The sequence below is a fragment of the Lytechinus variegatus genome, chromosome 4 (genome assembly GCF_018143015.1).
Source record: "Lytechinus variegatus isolate NC3 chromosome 4, Lvar_3.0, whole genome shotgun sequence".
NCBI lineage: Eukaryota > Metazoa > Echinodermata > Echinoidea > Temnopleuroida > Toxopneustidae > Lytechinus > Lytechinus variegatus.
This window is the reverse complement of record NC_054743.1, coordinates 56,810,044-56,832,720: the sequence shown is the minus strand read 5'-3', so window position 1 is coordinate 56,832,720 and position 22,677 is coordinate 56,810,044. Positions and strand designations below refer to the sequence as shown.

General features: G+C 33.5%; 1 protein-coding gene across 2 annotated transcripts; it reads left to right on the top strand.

Moving 5' to 3' along the window:
• The first annotated feature begins 325 nt into the window (after nt 1-325).
• LOC121414379 lies at nt 326-21,560 on the top strand. 2 transcript variants are annotated; one of them, XM_041607537.1, is made up of 11 exons: nt 7,289-7,536; nt 8,163-8,327; nt 8,977-9,141; nt 9,808-9,975; nt 10,934-11,098; nt 11,762-11,926; nt 12,588-12,752; nt 13,414-13,578; nt 14,244-14,408; nt 16,037-16,413; nt 17,155-17,260. In XM_041607537.1, exons 1-11 carry the CDS (start codon nt 7,324-7,326, stop codon nt 17,258-17,260), a joined length of 2,019 nt encoding a protein of 672 aa, XP_041463471.1. In that variant the 5' UTR covers nt 7,289-7,323. The 2 variants fall into 2 exon arrangements, with proteins under 2 accessions (XP_041463470.1, XP_041463471.1); XM_041607536.1 differs by lacking the exons at nt 7,289-7,536; nt 8,977-9,141; nt 13,414-13,578; nt 14,244-14,408 and adding exons at nt 326-502; nt 3,109-3,291; nt 21,160-21,560 and having other exon boundaries at nt 17,155-17,256.
• Nucleotides 21,561-22,677: the final 1,117 nt, after the last annotated feature.

Here is a 22,677-nt window from a genome sequence, read left to right as displayed (position 1 = left end):
TCACAAAATAAAGCTTAATTATGAAATTCAACCATATTTCTTTTTATTAATAAGATATACAGGGCAAATTAACAGCCTTCGATTACATAACCAAATATAGCCTTTATAAAACAATAATTTTCCTTTCATTTATAGTTGGTAGAGGCTTTAGAGCAAATTACTGTGATTTTCATAACATTACGTGAACGACCAAGAGTTATTTCCAATGATTCGATGATCCATGTTTGTTCTTCAATCGAATGTAGAATAGAGTTCAATGGTTTAGTCAGGCCCTTGTTTGATGATTTTTTGTTTCTTCATCACGTTACTATTATTTCACATTGAGCGTCTTGATATCAATTACATTGATCTCAGTCAATGTCAGTCTGCATCACGTGATCTGGCTCAGTTTATTTGTAAGATGCCTCATCTCAAGGAACTTCATCTTGGTGCTTATCAAAACAGTTGGAAATTTCATGACGAGTTCTATTCAACATTATCATCCTTGGCATCGTCTGCAAAGGTATATTTTCAGTTTCTTATTTTCTTCCAATTATTGCAGTATGAAGTGATGCGGATATTCACTTTCTTCAACTCAAATTTGTCTAATGTTACATACCAGAGGAACGATACATCATTATATTTCGAATATTTTGTATGGGCATAATGTGTTTGGCCCGGTTTGTTTTATTATTTTTATTCTGTCAAGCATTCTTAAATATCATCATAATTTCATTGTAATCCGTTATTTATTCCAAGGAACCGAGATAAGCAGACATCGCTGCAAAGTGGATTACCTTTCCTTTTACGTCTTTTATATTTTCCTTAAGTTTGTATTGTAGTTTGTGTTTGAATTAAAAGAGAAGCAGACCAAATTCAGTCAATCTATCAATCAATCATGATAATCCTAATTTCACCATCTTATAGTGACAATACCCAGCCCCTCAACAATAAAGGTCTTTCCTTCCCCAGCCCGAGAAACAATCAACGTTAGCCTATTGTCTGTGGTTTTGTGTGTGGGGGGGGGGGTTGCTTGTCGTTTCCAACCATCCGTCGAATAGGTAAAAATCAAGCATGTTTTTATCCAACTTTTTCTTAACCTTGTGTCAATCATATTTTACGCTTTTTATCTCATGTGGAAGATTTTTTTTAGATATGACATAGGTCAGTAGGTAGTGGTTTATTTGATCTTTAATCGAAATAAACCATTATAGGTTACTCTTTTCCCTTGTTGACAAGTATGCATACAAGAAAAACAAACGATGATAAAACAAATAACGACAGACTCGTCCGTCTAGTAATATATAATGTCTAAGATAATACTTTCAAATAAACTATGAACCTGTTGGTGTCATTCGAATATATCATGAATATATTAGGATGCTGTTTCTTCTCATTTTTAAACAAGCAATTTGAATATCCTTGTACCTTCAAATTTGAATAAATATGACATATTTCCTAACTGGCTCACAATAAGGGTAACCTGTATGGTCTATTTCTTTATTAAGGCCATGTTTCATTCTGAACGCAATACAATTTGAATTGATAAAAGTAAACTCAGACAAATAACATACCGATAATTTGATCGAAGTTACATGGAATAACATATATTGTATTACATTTTTTGAAGCAGTTGAATACACGTCTTCATGAATATGCAATGACAATGATGAAGACGCTTATGATGTCGTTTCACTTATCATTTTTGTATTGTATTAAATTACATTATTTAAGGCACTTGCCGGCTTAAAACGAAACTCGAATTTCAATTTCATTTTCTTTTCCCAAAGTGTTTGTCTCATTGAAGACACCGATGGAAAAAAAATCGCATCGAAATCCAAAAAAAAAAATCGCCAAAGTCCAGAACCCGAGTGATTTCGCACGCGATCCGAGTAATTAGTATAAGCCCTTTGAAGTATTTTGGGCAATGAAACAAGTTAAGTTAAAAATAGTAAAAGATATCTTCAAATCATTTTTTTTGTTCATCATTATTAAGATCTACACTTATTCGCATAACTATTTTAAAGTTTTGTGCAAATCATTTTCACTAACTTTTCAAAAGTAAGTGGTGTTCACTCAAGCCGAAATATTTTTTTTGACAGTTATATCGTAATTTGCTTAAATGTATCTTTACCAATGTTAAGATGTGGAAAAATCTTCAGGATATTACAAATGTCTAATTTTACAGGATTTTTTTCCAAGAGTATTTTTTTACGCACTGTTTATTTGCAACTGATTTTGTTACAAGAAAGGCATATACAGCATTCACGTGTTTTGCTTTTTTGTTTTTAATCTTTTCTACAACTTTCTTCATCTTTCTGGCCCAATCTTCTCTCTGTATTTTCTATCTACATCCCCTTTTGATGACCCTTTCCCTTTACTCACCTTTTCACGGTCTGCCCTCCATTGCCGTCTTTACCATTTCCCATCTCTTCTTTTCTATTACTTTCCATTTATGTACTATGTGCTTCTTTGTAGTGGTTATAATTAAATGTGCGTACTTAACATTATAATGTTTAATACAATGTATGATTTTTTTCTGCAATTTATTTCCTTATTTTATGATAAGAAATACTAGTAATTGCATTCAATTTATATAATTTTATGTTTGGATTGTAAGTATTCTGTAATTGTAAATTGGTCACATGGTTTTTTATTCAGCCTTTGGCTGTGAGGCGTGTTTAATAAACCATTTTCGAATTGAATTGAATCAGCATGTCTCAATTTTGAATTGATTGGATATGTTATGTCAAAGGAAAGCTGGGAACTGAAGTCATCAGCACAACTATTGCATACTGCATTCATGGCAGCGCGCTTGGCCGTTTTACTTATGAAATTCAACCATATTTTTTTATTAATAAAATATCAAGGGCAAATTAACAACCTTCTATTACATAAGCAAATATAGCATGAATACAACAATAATTTTCCTTTCATATATAGTTAATAGAGGCTTTAGAGCAAATTACTGTGATTCTCATAACATTATGTGAACGACCAACAGTTATTTCCAATGATTCGATGATCCATGTTTGTTCTTTAATCGAATGTAGAATAGAGTTCAATGGTTTAGTCAGGCCCTTGTTTGATGATTTTTTTTGTTTCTTCATCACGTTACTATTATTTCAGATTGAGCGTCTTGATATCAATTACATTGATCTCAGTCAATGTCAGTCTACATCACGTGATCTGGCTCAGTTTATTTGTAAGATGCCTCATCTCAAGGAACTTCATCTTGGTGCTTATCAAAACAGTCCGAAATTTCATGACGAGTTCTATTCAACATTATCATCCTTGGCATCGTCTGCAAAGGTATATTTTTAGTTTCTTATTTTCTTCCAATTATTGCAGTATGAAGTGATGCGGAAATTCACTTTCTTCAACTCAAATTTGTCTAATGTTATATACCAGTGGAAAGATATATCATTACTATTTCGAACATTGTGTATAGCCATAACGCGCTTGGCCCACTTTGTATTATTTTTTTTATTCTGTCAAACCATGGACCTACCAGCAAGCATTCTTAATTATTATCATAATTTCATTATGATCCGTTATTCCAGGGAAAGGAAATGAGCAGACATTGCTTCAAAGTGGATTCCCTTTTCTTTTATGTCCTTTATATTTCACTTGAGTTTGTATTGCAGTTTGTGTTTGAATTGAAAGAGAAGCAGAATAAACTCAGTGAATCAATCAACCAGCCCGCAACAATAAAGGGTTTTCCTTCCCCAGCCCGAGAAGCATTCAACGTTAGTCTATTGTCTGCTGTTTTTTTTTTTGTGTGTGTGGGGGGGGGGGGGGTGCTTGTTGTTTCCAACCATCCGTCGAATAGGTAGAAATCAAGCATGTTTTTATCCAACCTTTTCTTAACCTTGCGTCAATAATATTATACGCTTTTGGTCTCATATGGAAGAGGAAAAGATTGCTGATCGATGTACGATTTCTTTATCCAAATAGCCGGAAAAACCCACTTAAAATTGCAAATTTCCTCGTGCAAATTAGATTGGTAGCACCATTTTCCATTGTTTTTACTCAGTCATGCATGCGTTATAGAAATGTTGAGGTGAATATCAAATAAAAGAATTGAAGCATAATTATCCTCCCATTCGTTTTAGGAGGAAAATTCATGATTCTAATGGCAAAAATTACATATGATTCCGGTGTCCCTCTTTTCGGTGACGCACTGTACTTTACATTTTCCTTCTTGAATAATTGAAGACAATTACTTGTTACTCTTTTCCCCTGTTGACAATTACGTATAAAATAGGAACAAACGATTATAGAACAAACAACATCAGACGCATCCATCTAGTAATGTACATAATGTCTAAAATATTACGTTCAAATAATCTTTAGCATCATCTGCACTAGTATATATTTTTACCCCTTCAATTTTTTTTTTACCTTTTGAATATTGAAGCAGCTAGGGATAAGCATATATTCATGATAGCCTTGGTTTCGATTTAATCATGATAATCTTGATTTAAAGCTTTCTTTTTTGTGTGTGTTTTGAAAAAAAATAAATCTAGTTGCATATTGCAAGGTTCGTGACAAAGGCAATTGTCATTTGAAAAATATTATATAGCCATCAATATGCTTACAATATTCGAAATGACAAACATTAGTACAGTCATTTATTATGTAAAAAACAGGAAATGTTTGATTAGTGCTATCGATGTAAAAAAAAAAAATAATAATAAAAAACGATGAGAAAAATTATTTGTTTTAGCGCATTCTCTACATTACCCATAGTGAACCAACACTTGTTTAGGGTAAAAAGCTCGTTTCATTTGTATTGTTCATGAGCATGGAAAATCAAAACAAAATTCGTTTTTTTCTCTCTGGTTCGTTTCTTTGCATTTGTTTCATTGAAACTTTACATGTATATGCATTCGTATCTTATGAAATTATGATGTTGTCTAATAATCTTTTGCATAAGGATTTGTATTATAAATGAATGTACCTCAGAAAATGGCCCAATAAGTAAAATTTGCGTTTACTGTTCAGTCAAAACTTTTATTTTTTAAAGGTAATATTAATTTGCCAGTATGGTTCATTTCTGTCTAATAAAACAAAATGTGATAAACACATCCAGAACTGAAGTTGCTTTAGTTGATAGACTCGTCCAACATTAACAATAATCTTTAGTTTAGCAATCATTAATTTCAGTATGTTTTTGATGTAGTGTTTTTCAGGCCGTACGAAATGAAGATTCTTAGATTTATACTTTAAATATACATAATTATAAAAAAAAAATGATAGGCATTTATATAGCGCCATCTATAAAGACATAAACTAACCCGAGGCGCACTGTTAATTATTATTATCATTCGACTTTAGCTAAAGCTGCCTTTCAGTGCTCAGTGCTTTTGAGAAAATTAATTCTGCCGTGTATCTATTAATGTTCCTCACTTTGGTTGAGTGCAGCAAAACGTGGATAAATTGCTTGCTGAAGGAAATTACGCCATGGCTAGGAATCGAACTCTCGATCCTCTGTTTCAAGACTAATACACTGGGCAACAATGTTCTACATGTAAAATATTAATACTTAAAATTCAACATTATTATTCATTGTTTCTTACGTTATTCGAATTCAATATATTTATTCATCAGTTAAGATATCAAACAATTTGGTTTCATTGGAGCTATTGTGTACAATAAACTACTTGCAGTTCTTTGAATACTTTGAAATTAAATAAATCTATCAAGACCTAAAAACCTTGCAATGCATTTTAAGATTCCCAGGACCAAAATCCAATTGAAACCAGTTGGATTTCCAACTGGTTTCAATTGGTTTCAATTGGTTTCAACTGGTTTCAATTGGTTTTAACTGGAATTAAGCAATTTCCAGTTGAAACCAATTGAAACCAGTTAGGCAACTGGAAATCCTAACTGGAACCAGTTGGGCAACTGGAAATCCTAACTGGAACCAGTTGGGTAACTGGAAATGACTTCCAACTGGAAATGATTTCTAACTGGAACCAGTTGGGTAACTGGAAATCCTAACTGGAACCAGTTGGGCAACTGGAATCAGTTGGGTAACTGGAAATGATTTCTAACGGAACCAGTTGGGCAACTGGGGATGACTTCTATACTGGAAAGATGATGAACTCTAATTGGAACCAGTTGGTAACTGGAAATCCTAACTGGATCCAGTTGGGTAACTGGAAATCCTAACTGGATCCAGTTGGGTAACTGGAAATGATTTCCAATTGGTTTCCAATTGGAAATTTTCCAGTAACCCAACTGGATCCAATTGAAACCAGTTAATTTGCATATTTTTTGCCAGTGTGCACTTATTAATGTTTTATCAGATTTATCCTAATTTACATTGTATCTATTGATTTTTTTTCAATTTGAAGTACCACACTTTTTTCAGATAAGTTTTTAAAATAATTAGCAGTGAAAACCATGTTCATAAATGTTAAAGATTATAATTAGAACAGATTAAAAGATAATTAGTACACCGCTAACTGTTACCGAATTACATCAAATAAAAATACATATATTTGAAGATCTTCCATATACATGTATACATATGAAAGTCTGTGTTTTATCAATGCCCTTTACATTGGTATTAACAGACATATAACACTGCTTCTGTGTTGGCATGAGCAATATTTATAGTGCAAATGTTAATTAATTTGTAACTAATTAAGTTCATTCCAACTGGAAGTTCCAATTGGATCTAGTTGGAAACCAATCGGTTTCAACTGGTTCCAGTTGAAACCAGTTGCCTCCAATTGGTTTCAACTGGAACCAATTGAAACCAGTTGCCTCCAATTGGATTCAACTGGTTTTAATAGGGAAATTGGAACAACTGGAACCAATTGAATCCAATTGCCAACTGTTTCAGTTGGCCAGGCCAACTGGTTCTAGTTGGCCAACTGGTTTTAACTGGAACCAATTGGCAACGGGTTTTCAACTGGAACGAGTAGTTGTTCCAATTTCCCTATTGAAACCAGTTGGCCAACTGGTTTCAATTGGTTTTGCTGTAATTAGTTTTAACTGGATTTTGGTCCTGGGTTAGTAACCCATAAAACCCATTAAATAGCTGTACTATAACGAAACCTTTGTTTTATCTGAATAAAAGGATGATATATTTCACATTAAGTTTTTATTGTGTATTTTCAATTAATATTCGGGCCGATACTTTAAAACATACAAAGTGTGGAATGTAAGCAGATATGCAAAACGCGATTTCCATGAAGATTTTTTTATTATCATGATTATGATAACAATGTTTATTACCATGATTGCAGCCATACTAGATTGGTGTGTTGTTTCGTGCATGACATTCATGCTAGATTTGATTTTTATATCCCCATTTCTGTGTACGTATTAATGTACAGTAACCTTGATTCCATCTTTATGTTACCATTCTATCAGATTGAAATTCTTCATCACAATGAGAATCTCAGTAAACGTCCGTCTGCATCACGTGATCTCGCTCAGTTCATCTGTAAGATGAATCATCTGAAGAACCTCACACTCTTCTACGGTCAGTATCATGATGACTTCTACTCAACAGCATCGTCGATGGCATCAACTTCAAAGGTAATATATGTCAAGAGGTTTTTACATGTAAAGAGAGTAGAACTTACAAGCAAACCATACAAGTTCTGATTTTTGTTCATGCTCCTCATTGTGCTGCCTTTGTCTATGGGCTATGATGCCTCATATAAGGCGAAATTGTACATATCTTTACTGAATTGTTATTCTTGTAAATCTTATTTCATTCTTTCAAGTATGTTTCAGGTATTAAAGTAGCACCTTTCTTAGTTCAATTAATTATAGAGTATTATGAACATTTTATTCAACAACTTGGTTTGATTGGTGCTATTGTGTTTCATATAGCACTTGCAATTCTTGATATTAAATGAATAATTCTATTCATCAAAACCTAAAATCTGACTAAAACGACTATATATTCCACCTTCAGTTTTTATCGTGTATTTTCAATTAATAATCGGGCCGATACTTTCAAAAACGCGATTTCCATTAAGATTTTTTATTATCATGATTATGATAACAATGTTTATTACCATGATTGCAGCCATACTAGATTGGTGTGTTGTTTCGTGAATAATATTCATGCTAGATTTGATTTTTATATCCCCATTTCTGTGTACGTATTAATGTACAGTAACCTTGATTCCATCTTTATGTTACTATTATATCAGATTGAGATTCTTGATCTCAGAGAGAATCTCAGTGAACGTCCATCTGCATCACGTGATCTCGCTCAATTCATCTGTAAGATGAATCATCTGAAGAACCTCACACTCGACGGTCAGTATCATGATGACTTCTACTCAACAGCATCGTCGATGGCATCAACTTCAAAGGTATATCTTAAGAGGTTTTTACATGTAAAAAAGTAGCACTTACAAGCAAACCATACAAGTTCTGATTTTTGTTCATGCTCCTCATTCGGCTGCCATTAATTTGTCTAATGGGGCTATGATGCCTCATATAAGGTGAAATTGTACATATCTTTACTGAATTGTTATTCTTGTAAATATTATTTCATTCTTTCAACTATGTTTCAGGTATTAAAGTAGCACCTTTCTTAGTTCGATTAATTATAGAGTGTTATGAACGTTTTATTCAACAACTTGGTTTGATTGGTGCTATTGCGTTTCATATAGCACTTGTAATTCTTGATATTAAATGAATAATTCTATTTATCAAAACCTAAAATCTAAGACGACTATATTTTTCACCTTCAGTTTTTATTGTGTATTTTCAATTAATAATCGGGCCGATACTATCAAAAACACTGAGTGTGGAATGTTAGCAGATATACAAAACGCGATATCAATTTAGATTTTCTATTGTGATATCACTTTGTATTGTCATGATAACAGCCATACTAGATTGTCGTGTTGTTTCGTGGATGATATTCATGATAAATTTGATGATAATACTCCCATTTCTGTCTAAGGATTAATATAAAGTAACCTTGATTTCACATTCATGTCACTATTATATCAGATTGAGACGCTTGCTGACTATGGGAATCTCAGTCATAGTCCGTCTGCATCACGTGATCTCGCTCAGTTCATCTGTAAGATGAATCATCTGAAGAACCTCACACTCTACGGTCAGTATCATGATGACCTCTACTCAACGTCATCGTCGATGGCATCAACTACCAAGGTAATATATGTTAATAGGTTTTTACATGTAAAAAAAGTAGGACTTTCAAGCAAACCATACAAGTTCTGATTTTTGTTCATGCTCCTCATTCGGCTGCCATTAATTTGTGTTATGGGGCTATGATGCCTCATATAAGGTGAAATTGTACATATCTTTACTGAATTGTTATTCTTGTAAATCTTATTTCATTCTTTCAAGTATGTTTCAGGTATTAAAGTAGCACCTTTCTTAGTTCAATTAATTATAGAGTATTATGAACATTTTATTCAACAACTTGGTTTGATTGGTGCTATTGTGTTTCATAAAGCACTTGCAATTCTTGATATTAAATGAATAATTCTATTTATCAAAACCTAAAATCTGACTAAAACGACTATATATTTCACCTTAAGTTTTTATTGTGTATTTTCAATTAATAATCGGGCCGATACTTTCAAAAATACGGAGTGTGGAATGTAAGCAGATATGCAAAACGCGATTTCCATTAAGATTTTTTATCATCATGATTATGATATTAATGTTTATTACCATGATTGCAGCCATACTAGATTGGTGTGTTGTTTCGTGAATAATATTCATGCTAGATTTGATTTTTATATCCCCATTTCTGTGTACGTATTAATGTACAGTAACCTTGATTCCATCTTTATGTTACTATTTTATCAGATTGAGATTCTTCATCACAATGAGAATCTCAGTGAACGTCCGTCTGCATCACGTGATCTCGCTCAGTTCATCTGTAAGATGAATCATCTGAAGAACCTCACACTCTACTACAGTCAATATCATGATGACTTCTACTCAACAGCATCGTCGATGGCATCAACTTCAAAGGTATATCTTAAGAGGTTTTTACATGTAAAAAAAGTAGTACTTACAAGCAAACCATACAAGTTCTGATTTTTGTTCATGCTCCTCATTCGGCTGCCATTAATTTGTCTAATGGGGCTATGATGCCTCATATAAGGTGAAATTGTACATATCTTTACTGAATTGTTATTCTTGTAAATCTTATTTCATTCTTTCAAGTATGTTTCAGGTATTAAAGTAGCACCTTTCTTAGTTCAATTAATTATAGAGTGTTATGAACATTTTATTCAACAACTTGGTTTGATTGGTGCTATTGTGTTTCATATAGCACTTGCAATTCTTGATATTAAATGAATTGTGGAGTGTTGTGGCCCAGTGGATAAGTCTTCTGACTTTGAAACAGAGGGTCGTGGGTTCGAATCCCAGCCATGGCGTAATTTCCTTCAGCAAGAAATTTATCCACATTGTGCTGCACTCGACCCAGGTGAGGTGAATGGGTACCCGGCAGGATTAATTCCTTGAATGCATGAGCGCTGAGAGGCAGCTCGAGCTAAAGCCGGGGTAATAATAATAATAACAACGCGCCTCGGAATAGAATATTTCTAGATAGATGGCTCTATATAAATGCCTATAATTATTATCATTATTAATAATTCTATTTATCAAAACCTAAAATCTGACTAAAACGACTATATATTTCACCTTAAGTTTTTATCGTGTATTTTCAATTAATAATCGGGCCGATACTTTCAAAAATACGGAGTGTGGAATGTAAGCAGATATGCAAAACGCGATTTCCATTAAGATCTATTATTATCATGATTATGATAACAATGTTTATTACCATGATTGCAGCCATACTAGATTGGTGTGTTGTTTCGTGAATAATATTCATGCTAGATTTGATTTTTATATCCCCATTTCTGTGTACGTATTAATGTACAGTAATCTTGATTTCATCTTTATGTTACTATTATATCAGATTGAGATTCTTGATCTCAGAGAGAATCTCAGTGAACGTCCATCTGCATCACGTGATTTCGCTCAATTCATCTGTAAGATGAATCATCTGAAGAACCTCACACTCTACGGTCAGTATCATGATGACTTCTACTCAACAGCATCGTCGATGGCATCAACTTCAAAGGTATATCTGAAGAGGTTTTTACATGTAAAAAAGTAGCACTTACAAGCAAACCATACAAGTTCTGATTTTTGTTCATGCTCCTCATTCGGCTGCCATTAATTTGTCTAATGGGGCTATGATGCCTCATATAAGGTGAAATTGTACATATCTTTACTGAATTGTTATTCTTGTAAATATTATTTCATTCTTTCAAGTATGTTTCAGGTATTAAAGTAGCACCTTTCTTAGTTCAATTAATTATAGAGTATTATGAACATTTTATTCAACAACTTGGTTTGATTGGTGCTATTGTGTTTCATATAGCACTTGCAATTCTTGATATTAAATGAATAATTCTATTTATAAAAACCTAAAATCTGACTAAAACGACTATATATTTCACCTTAAGTTTTTATTGTGTATTTTCAATTAATAATCGGGCCGATACTTTCAAAAATACGGAGTGTGGAATGTAAGCAGATATGCAAAAACGCGATTTCCATTAAGATTTTTTATTATCATGATTATGATAACAATGTTTATTACCATGATTGCAGCCATACTAGATTGGTGTGTTGTTTCGTGAATAATATTCATGCTAGATTTGATTTTTATATCCCCATTTCTGTGTACCTATTAATGTACAGTAACCTTGATTCCATCTTTATGTTACCATTCTATCAGATTGAGATTCTTCATCACAAGGAGAATCTCTGTGAACGTCCATCTGCATCACGTGATCTCGCTCAGTTCATCTGTAAGATGAATCATCTGAAGAACCTCAAACTCTGCGGTCAGTATCATGATGACTTCTACTCAACAGCATCGTCGATGGCATCAACTTCAAAGGTAATATATGTCAAGAGGTTTTTACATGTAAAGAGAGTAGAACTTACAAGCAAACCATACAAGTTCTCATTTTTGTTCATGCTCCTCATTGTGCTGCCTTTGTCTATGGGGCTATGATGTTTCATATAAGGTGAAATTGTACATATCTTTACTGAATTGTTATTCTTGTGAATCTTATTTCATTCTTTCAAGTATGTTTCAGGTATTAAAGTAGCACCTTTCTTAGTTCAATTCATTTTAGAGTATTATGAACATTTTATTCAACAACGTGGTTTGATTGGTGCTATTGTGTTTCATATAGCACTTGCAATTCTTGATATTAAATGAATAATTCTATTCATCACAACCTCAAATCTGACTAAAACGACTATATATTTCACCTTAAGTTTTTATCGTGTATTTTTAATTAATAATCGGTCCGATAGTTTCAAAAATACGGAGTGTGGAATGTAGGCAGATATGCAAAACGCGATTTCCATTAAGATTGTTTTATTATCCTGATTATGATAACAATGTTTATTACCATGATTGCAGCCATACTAGATTGGTGTGTTGTTTCGTGAATAATATTCATGCTAGATTTGATTTTTATATCCCCATTTCTGTGTACGTATTAATGTACAGTAACCTTGATTCCATCTTTATGTTACTATTATATCAGATTGAGATTCTTGATCTCAGAGAGAATCTCAGTGAACGCCCCTCTGCCTCACGTGATTTCGCTCAGTTCATCTGTAAGATGAATCATCTGAAGAACCTCAAACTCTGCGGTCAGTATCATGATGACTTCTACTCAACAGCATCGTCGATGGCATCAACTACAAAGGTAATATATGTTAGGAGGTTTTTACATGTAAAAAGGTAACACTTACAAGCAAACCATATAAGTTCTGATTTTTGTTCATGCTCCTCATTCGGCTGCCATTAATTTGTCTAATGGGGCTATGATGCCTGATATAACGTGAAATTGTACTCATCTTTATTGAATTGTTATTCTTGTAAATCTTATTTCATTCTTTCAAGTATGTTTCAGGTATTAAAGTAGCACCTTTCTTAGTTCAATTAATTATAGAGTGTTATGAACATTTTATTCAACAACTTGGTTTAATTGGTGTTGGTGTTATTGCGTTTCATATAGCACTTATAATTCTCGAAATTAAATGAATAATTATATTTATCAAAACCTAAAATCTGACTAAAACAACTATATATTTCACATTGCCATTGTATTTTGTAATTTTAGTTAACAATCGGGCCGATACTATCAAAAATACGGAGTGTGGTATGTTAGCAGATATGCAAAACGCGAATTCAATTTTGGATTTTCTATTATGATATCATTTTATTACCATGATTACAGCCTTACTAGATTGGTGTGTTGTTTCGTGAATAATATTCATGCTAGATTTGATTTTTATATCCCCATTTCTGTGTACGTATTAATGTACAGTAACCTTGATTCCATCTTTATGTTACTATTATATCAGATTGAGATTCTTGATCTCAGAGAGAATCTCAGTGAACGTCCATCTGCATCACGTGATCTTGCTCAGTTCATCTGTAAGATGAATCATCTGAAGAATCTTACAGTCTGCAGTCTGTATCATGATGAGTTTTACTCAACAACATCGTCGATGGCATCAACTTCAAAGGTAATATATGTCAAGAGGTTTTTACATGTAAAAAAGTAGCACTTACAAGCAAACCATACAAGTTCTCCTTTTTGTTCATGCTCCTCATTCGGCTGCCATTATTTTGTCTAATGGGGCTATGATGCCTCATATCAGGTGAAATTGTACATATCTTTACTGAATTGTTATTCTTGTAAGTCTTATTTCATTCTTTCAAGTATGTTTCAGGTATTAAAGTAGCACCTTTCTTAGTTCAATTAATTATAGAGTGTTATGAACATTTATTCAACAACTTGGTTTGATTGGTGCTATTGTGTTTCATATAGCGCTTGCAATTCTTGATATTAAATGAATAATTCTATTCATCACAACCTCAAATCTGACTAAAATGACTATATATTTCACCTTAAGTTTTTATCGTGTATTTTTAATTAATAATCGGTCCGATAGTTTCAAAAATACGGAGTGTGGAATGTAGGCAGATATGCAAAACGCGATTTCCATTAAGATTGTTTTATTATCATGATTATGATAACAATGTTTATTACCATGATTGCAGCCATACTAGATTGGTGTGTTGTTTCGTGAATAATATTCATGCTAGATTTGATTTTTATATCCCCATTTCTGTGTACGTATTAATGTACAGTAACCTTGATTCCATCTTTATGTTACTATTTTATCAGATTGAGATTCTTCATCACAATGAGAATCTCAGTGAACGTCCGTCTGCATCACGTGATTTCGCTCAATTCATCTGTAAGATGAATCATCTGAAGAACCTCACACTCTACGGTCTGTATCATGATGACTTCTACTCAACATCATCATCGATGGCATCAACTGCAAAGGTAATATACGTAAGGACGTTTTTACATGTAAAAAAAGTAGCACTTACAAGCAAACCATACAAGTTCTGATTTTTGTTCATGCTCCTCATTCGGCTGCCATTAATTTGTCTAATGGGGCTATGATGCCTCATATAAGGTGAAATTGTACATATCTTTACTGAATTGTTATTCTTGTAAATCTTATTTCATTTTTTCTTACCTCTGTATTTGGATTTGTGAATTAGATTTTTTTATTTTGTTTATTCTAATTTTGATTTCAGCTGTTGTGATCAAACTTCAATCTTGATACGCTAGGGGGCATATCAGGCTCAAAACGAGATGTAGACTACATTTTTCTTAAATTCATTTATATGAGGAATTCGTCGGCGTAGTATGAACATCAGATTACAGATGAAAATCACAACATGATTTTTCTTTTCTTACGAAGGCAAACAAATTTATTCGCTGCTTTCAATCTATCGCTGTTTTTTTTTTTTTGGCCTCTCTTTCCACGCTCGGCCCCCTCAAAATATTTGGTTCATTCAGCCACAGATTGTGATTGCACTGATGAATGTACTAGGGTGTGGAGTAGAAATGCGTTATTTCTTGTTGCCATACCGAGCCCGCGTACCATTTTACAGCACTTCGAAGGGTTACATTTAATGAAAATAGAAAATCAAATGAGCTTTCTATTTTGTTTCCAAAACCCGGATGTCAAATGAGATTTTGCTCAAATTCATAAAATAGTTTTGTACACATTTTGATTATCATGCAGATGAGGAAACTGATAAAGTCACCCACTTACAATTGTAGTTTGATCTATTTCTCCTCATGTAAAACAAAGTTCGATTTGTCTCTAATCAAGGTAAATTGATATTGCTGTAACGTCATTGTGCTTTGATTTAGAGTCTCTGTACTGTAAAAATAAAAATATTGTTTAATTAAAACGAGAAAATACAAAATGGATAGTAAATTACAAGTATCGACTATCTCGTTTGCATATCGGTATGCTACGCATAGTGTGTTTTGTGAAAACAAAAAAAAATCTATAAGCTTCTAATTTAAATCAAATGTTGATGAAATCATCAGTGCTATGCTATTTCTTTCATTTGTCTCGTTCTATTTTCAGTGGAATTATTGGTTCACTGTTCTTATTCATGAAATAATTTGCAAGACATGTTGGTTTATAAGTGAGTTTAGCCCTCAAATTCGAAAGCATATTCTGAATATGGGGTGCAGGAAAAGTTACTAGGAATCAATTTTAATGCATTTTCTAAAATTATGATTAAACTGACAATAATACAATCGTAGTAAAGAAAACACTTCATTGATGACTTGTTAAGGATGATTTTTCATCTTTAGTGTTTTTAATAATTTCTCTCTCTCTCCATTCTCTCCTCCATTGTGTAAATTACTGTATATTGTTCATTTTACATGACTTTGTGTATAAATAATTAATCTGCTGTTTTAATTATGTATTTGCACGGCATGTACACAATTTCCATTTGTTGACAATGTGTGAATAATTATACTTTCATATAGGTATGCTTATATATTGTCAGCCGATGTGGATGGTAATAAATATAATGTTTCCACTAGTATGATGTCATCTCTTAGGTTTATTTTTTTATTTTTTTCACCTATTGTAGGATGACTGCAACACGAGCTCAACTGTGACTGATCTGACCGTTACTCAGGAGACGTTGAAAAGATGGCAGGATTGTGGTTCGATGTTTGACAATGTGAAGAGGATCACCATACAGGTATGGGACATGATCAGATGTGACGTCATCCAGAGGATCCATCTACCAGCAGCGACAGAGCTCACCATTCAAACATATGAGCATGAGTATTACCCGGCTTCTCTCCACGATGATCCCACTTCACTACTCAATGCACTTCGCAAGGTCTCATCTCAGCTTGTCAAGGTCACATTCAGAGATTTCAAAATCGGTAACGACAAGACCGAACGCGTCATTCAAGCTTTCAGATCAACACCCCATCTCAAACATCTGAGGATCCTAAGGTATGATACATTTAGTACATTTTAATATTTTGTTGGTTCATGACAAGCATTTATCGGTTAATAAGTCCACCATTTTTTTTCAAGGTGTGGTTCTTTATTGTGGAGAATAGGTGTTTTGCTGAAATTATAATAAGAACCTCTTTTTGGAACTCCGTGACAATGTTAAACATGTACTTTTGAGTATAATACATCATGCATATACAGTGCATGTATGACGTAAAATAAATGTTCATCAGAGAGAGAAAAAAAAATGCGTTATTGGTAAGCCATGCTGCTCTTTACCGTATAGAGATAAAAGCTATGATACTTTAAAATTAAATCCCTCTTTGGCATGTCTGTCTACAATGTGGAACCCCACGTATTGACATGATTATTATAATTTGACATAGTTTAGATCCTACTAAATGTTTCCATACATGAATTACCGAAATGATTTATTGTCTTACATTTCACTTTGTGTTCATGGGCAATGGGCATGCATGGGGTAATGCTCTTCTGGTCAAGGACGACAATACCTTGCTCTAACATTTTATTTCAGTTTGATTTGATTTCATTTGTTGTAAATCTAGTTTCCTTGTAGTTACAATCTAATCCCTGCAACAAATAATTAAACTTATCAGTTTTGTCTCCGCCTTTGCTGGTGTTTTTACTTTGCGTTCCCCAGAGCAGACCCACCAAACACCAGCCTTCCCCAATATAAGATACACAAAATATTTCTTCTCTACACGTTAATACTATTAGATTCATACGATGTGGGACTGATGAGAGATTAGATCGTTCTAGTATTGATTCCGATGATGAACATAAGGTAAAGGTGGAGATAGAACATGGCAAACCAGTTGGGTAAGTCATAAGACCTCGTTTTATCAAACATTTCACTTTTTCAACATATTTAGTTCAAGTTTCTTATACAGAGGAATTAGTTAGGTGTCTTTTTTCGTGTTTGTTTCTCATGTACGAATTTTCTGTCTTCATTTACAATTGGCCATGATATATGGCAAGCATCATTGCCTTTTTTCAGATATACAACCAAATATAGTATGCAAAGTAAATCTTATCCTTGCATTGTGCTCTTCCATCTAATCTCCTTATATTAAATGTTCTGATAGAAAGTATGCCCTCGAATATTTATAATGAAGCAATATATGTGTTTTGGGTCGCGCAGTCTTAAGCAGAGAAATCACATTGTAAATCTGCATTCGGGGGGGGGGTTAGTCAAAAATAACACGAGCTGACTAAAGTTTAGAGTGTTTAAAAGAGTTGAAATTAAGATGATCTCCCATATTTTTTAGACAGGAATAAAAATACGAACTGAAAATCAATGGCAAAACAAATACCTGAAATGAGCTAAAGTAACCAAATTCTTTCACCCCTGGCATGGCTACTGCTACTTTCTTACATTATCATGGTTATTTAGACATAGTTGAAATCTTCATGAACCTAAGTGACTATTCAACAAAGAACTTGATCACTTGATCATAATGATAACGAGATCATCTGATGATGCAAAGAATACATTGTTAGCCTACAATGCGGTACCTGGAAATCGAACATGATTTTTTTTAAGACAGCGAAGAAATATATTATCTGATCACGTTGTGAACCTATTAATGAATACATTCCCAGCCTGGTACACGATGATTTTTACTGAATTCACTATACACACGCTAAATCGAAATTACCTGTCCTAATAAATAATCCCCACTCAACTGGCGTTCCTCAATTTTTTTCTTATTTACTTATTATGTTCTTATCCTGTCTTGTCCTGCATCTTGTTATGTCTTGTCTTCTTTGTCTTGTAATTCACTCTCTCTTCTTTTTCTCCTCTCTAATTGCGCAATATATCCTCAGCGGAGACCTCTTTGTGTGACTAGCTTTGCATTTGGTCAGTGATTTAAAATATGTTTACATAAATCTGATTTCCATCTTTCTGTTTCATCTCTTTTTTTCCTTTATAATATGTACGCATACATAAATATGTCGATAATATATTTTTTTCATTTCCAAGGAGGATTCACGCATTACAAGCTTTGCTTTTAGTGGACCTACCCCCCCCCCCCTTATTTCCATTTATATGCTAAATTGCATTTTTTTTAGCGAAGTAAGAATGTTCATCTGTAACATTGTTTCTGATTTATATTACTTAGCATTATTTTTCGAATGGAAATAGAATAAGGAATTTAATATAGTATCTGGATATAAAAACAGCACAAGTCTGATTTTGGTGAAATTGAGTTATATATGGGAAATCATTACAATGACTCATTTTGTGTATAAATGATAAATCTAAAATCATCTCAGAAATGTCTTAAGTAAAGGAGGAAAATTTTGTATGAGTATAAGAAAAGCCCAAGTCCAGGACATGGGCTTTTCTTACATTCATATCATAGCGACCTCTCTGATTCCTTTACTACTTACTACAGAATTCTACCACGTATATGAATGTAAGAATGTCCCAAGTCCATATGATTCGTAAAGCGACCCAAGTTCACCAGACAAAAGAACCCACCCACAAATATCGTGAACATTAATTTTCTTCAAAAAATATACACTTAATATGTCATATGATACTTAAATTTGTTTTATGATGTTCTGTAATTTCGTCAAATATAGGCCTACATTAATTGCCCAAAATGAAATATCCAGTATTTTTCCCCATTTTTCTAGAAATGACGTTCTGATGACTTGGGCCTGTTTCATATTCATATGCCCAATTCAGTCCAATTTAATACACTCTAAAAAATGAAGTGCAAATTTGAACTAGACAAATCAGCACTCCGAAGTGCAGTCACTATACACGCTCTTTAAGAGCTGAATCAGCACTTCATTTTTTAGAGTGTATAAAGGTCACTGTGTCGGGTTGCAAAATTCTTGGAAATTTTCGACGTGGAAACTTTCCATGGGAATAAACTGGAAATTATTGGGAATTTTGGGAATTCTTGGCAATTTACTGGAATTTTAAAGAATGTTGGGAATTTTCAAAAAAATAGACATTTTCTGATATTTATATACAGGAAAGGAAAGGGGTACCGTGGCAGATGAAGCTTGATTGTGCTTTGTCAGCAAGTTTAAAGCCAAATATTATGCTAAGATAGTCATGCAATGCAGAATTTCAATGAATTTAAAGTAACAGTTGATTACTGTTTTAATTGGCTGAATGCTACGTGCGATGGCAGTACATGTACACTGCAAATGCTTTACACAAGGGATATATTTAAACTGTTCATGCAATGATGCCTATTGGATATTCTAATCCTTTTGCAGATGAGGATAATCATTATTAATGATAATTATAACATTATTGTTATTCATTATTTATTTCTGCATCGCAGAAGTGAGAACTTTCTGCTGTTTGTGGCGTTAATTTGATGAGTATGAATACAGATTGCTGGTTCAAGTAGTGTAGATCAAATATAATGAAACTGATATGAGATTGTCATTTAATAGCATAAAAGATATGTAATTAATAACAAGTTTCTCAATCTCAATCAATGAAGTTCAAAGTTCATTTGAGGTCAACAAACTTAGTGCATCTATTTGTATCCATTTGTGTATAAAAAACTATTCATCTTGATTGCTTTCAAAGTCAACCATTATTGTAATATTTCTCCCCCCCCCCCAATTTTTTTTCGTGGGTGGAGGGGAGCATTTTCATTTTAGAAATAAATTAACAATGTAACATTTTTGTTCCTGGACCTGATTTTTCCCATTTCGAGACGCAAGCCAGTGCCATTGCCGCTGGTGGGATAAGTATGCTGTGCATACCTAGTCTGCAGGCACATACCATGGATGGAACTTTGATCAACAAGTGGGTCTCCACACAAAGACTAACACATACAAAACTTGCCTGAGCGAGAGGGCCTTCAGTACACAAGTCGTGAGTAGGCTGCACATTCATATCCTTAACTCGAGTGAAGGCTTTGCACAGTAGACAAGTGCAAACCCTTCCTCGAGGAAAGTGGTTTGAATATGCAGCCTAAAGTTTCGGCCAATGACTCCAAAATATCCTTTTGTTCAACAGAAAGTTGTATTTAAGCTAGTCTTGTGAGAAGACCCACTTGTGGATCAAAGTTTTAATAAGGGTCTGTGCGTGCAGACTATATGTAGGGGGGGGGGCAATATTGTCTTAATGTGTTATTATAAAATGGCATAAAAAGTATTGACATTCAAGGAAAAATGAAAAATATATAAAAAATCGTGTAATGCAAAGTTTTATTTTTTTCCATGTTGAATTGAAAAGCATTAATGCTCCATCGTGTAATGGATACATGGACTATAATGTTTTTATCTACAGTTTGACAAGTAATATATAGCCTGGGCAATTTAAAGAATGAAGAAAATTTTAAATACAAATGCAAAATATAATATTCGAGGATATCAATTTATAATTTTGTTTTTAAAAACAGAATTTGTCACTTTTTGTGAAAAAAATGAAAATTCCCGAAACTTTCCATAGAAATTTTCCCAAATCTCCGGAAAGTTTCCGGCACTTTGCAACCCTATCATTGTGTAATACCCCCCCCCCCTCCTTGAGCAAACGCGCCCTCTCCCTTTCTATTTATTCCTTTCCCTCTCCCCTCAATTTCTCCCCAGACTCTTTTAAATGCGAATCTCTCTTTGTATTACTCGTTAATTTCTCTTTCTCTATTTTCTCATTTTATTATTAGTCTTTTTTTACTCCCAATACACAACAGCCTTATTAATATGTGTATATTTCTCTCTCTTCTCTCACACACCACTATACAGTAAGAACTTTAGAAGATGGAAGTTGCGGCATCAAGGTCATGACGAATCAGACGAGCTTAATATTTAAGGATGGCAGCCAACAAGAAGCCATGAGTTATTTTATTTCCGAGTTCCACAATTGGAACAGATTTACTGATAATGAAGATCCCACACCTCAACCATTTGTTAATGTGTCGGTTAAATCATGGACCTATTAGACAATCAACGCTATCATTTCTTTGATCGAACGAGATCCGCCGCCCAATGATAATGTGCATCTTAATGAGAACATACAGGTATTTTGACAATAGCGATTACCATGGCGTATATCTCATTATTTTCAAAGCACAACTTTACTGGTTTTAGTTATGTTGGCTGATGCCCTGTGTTAGAGAATGCTTTTCAGTCAACATGCTTTAGATTTGAAGCAGCAAAATTAGGAAGCAGCCGATTTTTCTGAATAAATTATATTATCATTTTATCCGCTGACTTCCGGACGCACATAATGACCTCAATCAAATTAAGAGATAAACGCTCTCTACATAATATGATCCATGCATTTCTTGAATATTAGGATGAAAAATAAAAATGTGATTATAAATATAAGGCAATCATTCACAATATCGTGTCTATCTTGAAATATGCATAGGGTAAAGCAGAACTGTACATTTATTTTTTAGGATTTAAGTGATTTTTCATCTTCTGCGCATGCAGTTTGTATATAATAAATATCAAATATCAATGTCTAATCACGAACTGCTTCTTTCACCTCAAGGCCGAATTGACAGCGGAATATGGTAGGATGAAAGTAGAAAACATATAAACCGAATGAAATTCAGCAACATTGGCCACGGAATGATTTTGTTAGGGGGTTGAAGCCCGCCCCTCCCCCACCGCCCCCACTTACGCGGGCCCTGCATATGAGGGGGGGGTATGCGCATTCTGGTCGTTATGCAAATGAAGAATTAATACAGTAACCGACTCATTATTCCTGTTGTGTTTCATTATCAAGTATTCCTATATGTTATTTGCCATTGTTGCAATCTATGGCGATTCAGTGACAATTGATTTCCTTATGTAAAAAATCCATACATTGGATAAAAGAATTAAACTGATTTATAACTTTAATGTGGAAATAATCGTGACTCTTTAAAAAGTGTATAACTTTAATATTAAAGTCTGTGTAAAGCGTTGGTAAAGGGTCAATAATGTGATTGATAATCGAATATCATCTAATATGACAGTCTTACTGAAGCGTAGAGATCGTTAGATATTTTTCCAACTGCACTTCTCTGAGAAAATTTCAAATATTCAAATCTTGGATATATAGCGCCCTCTCTCGGCGATGCTTGTTTTAAATTAAAAAAATGGGCATTCAAGCACTTATCTTATAAATTTAGTGATTAGATATCCAAAAGTTACAGACAAAAAACATATCTTGAAAGTTTCAGCCCATTCCATGATTTGGAATAGGATTTAATTGAAAGACAAAAACACACAGATATTTTAATTTGATCGGGTGACCCGATCAAGTTAAAT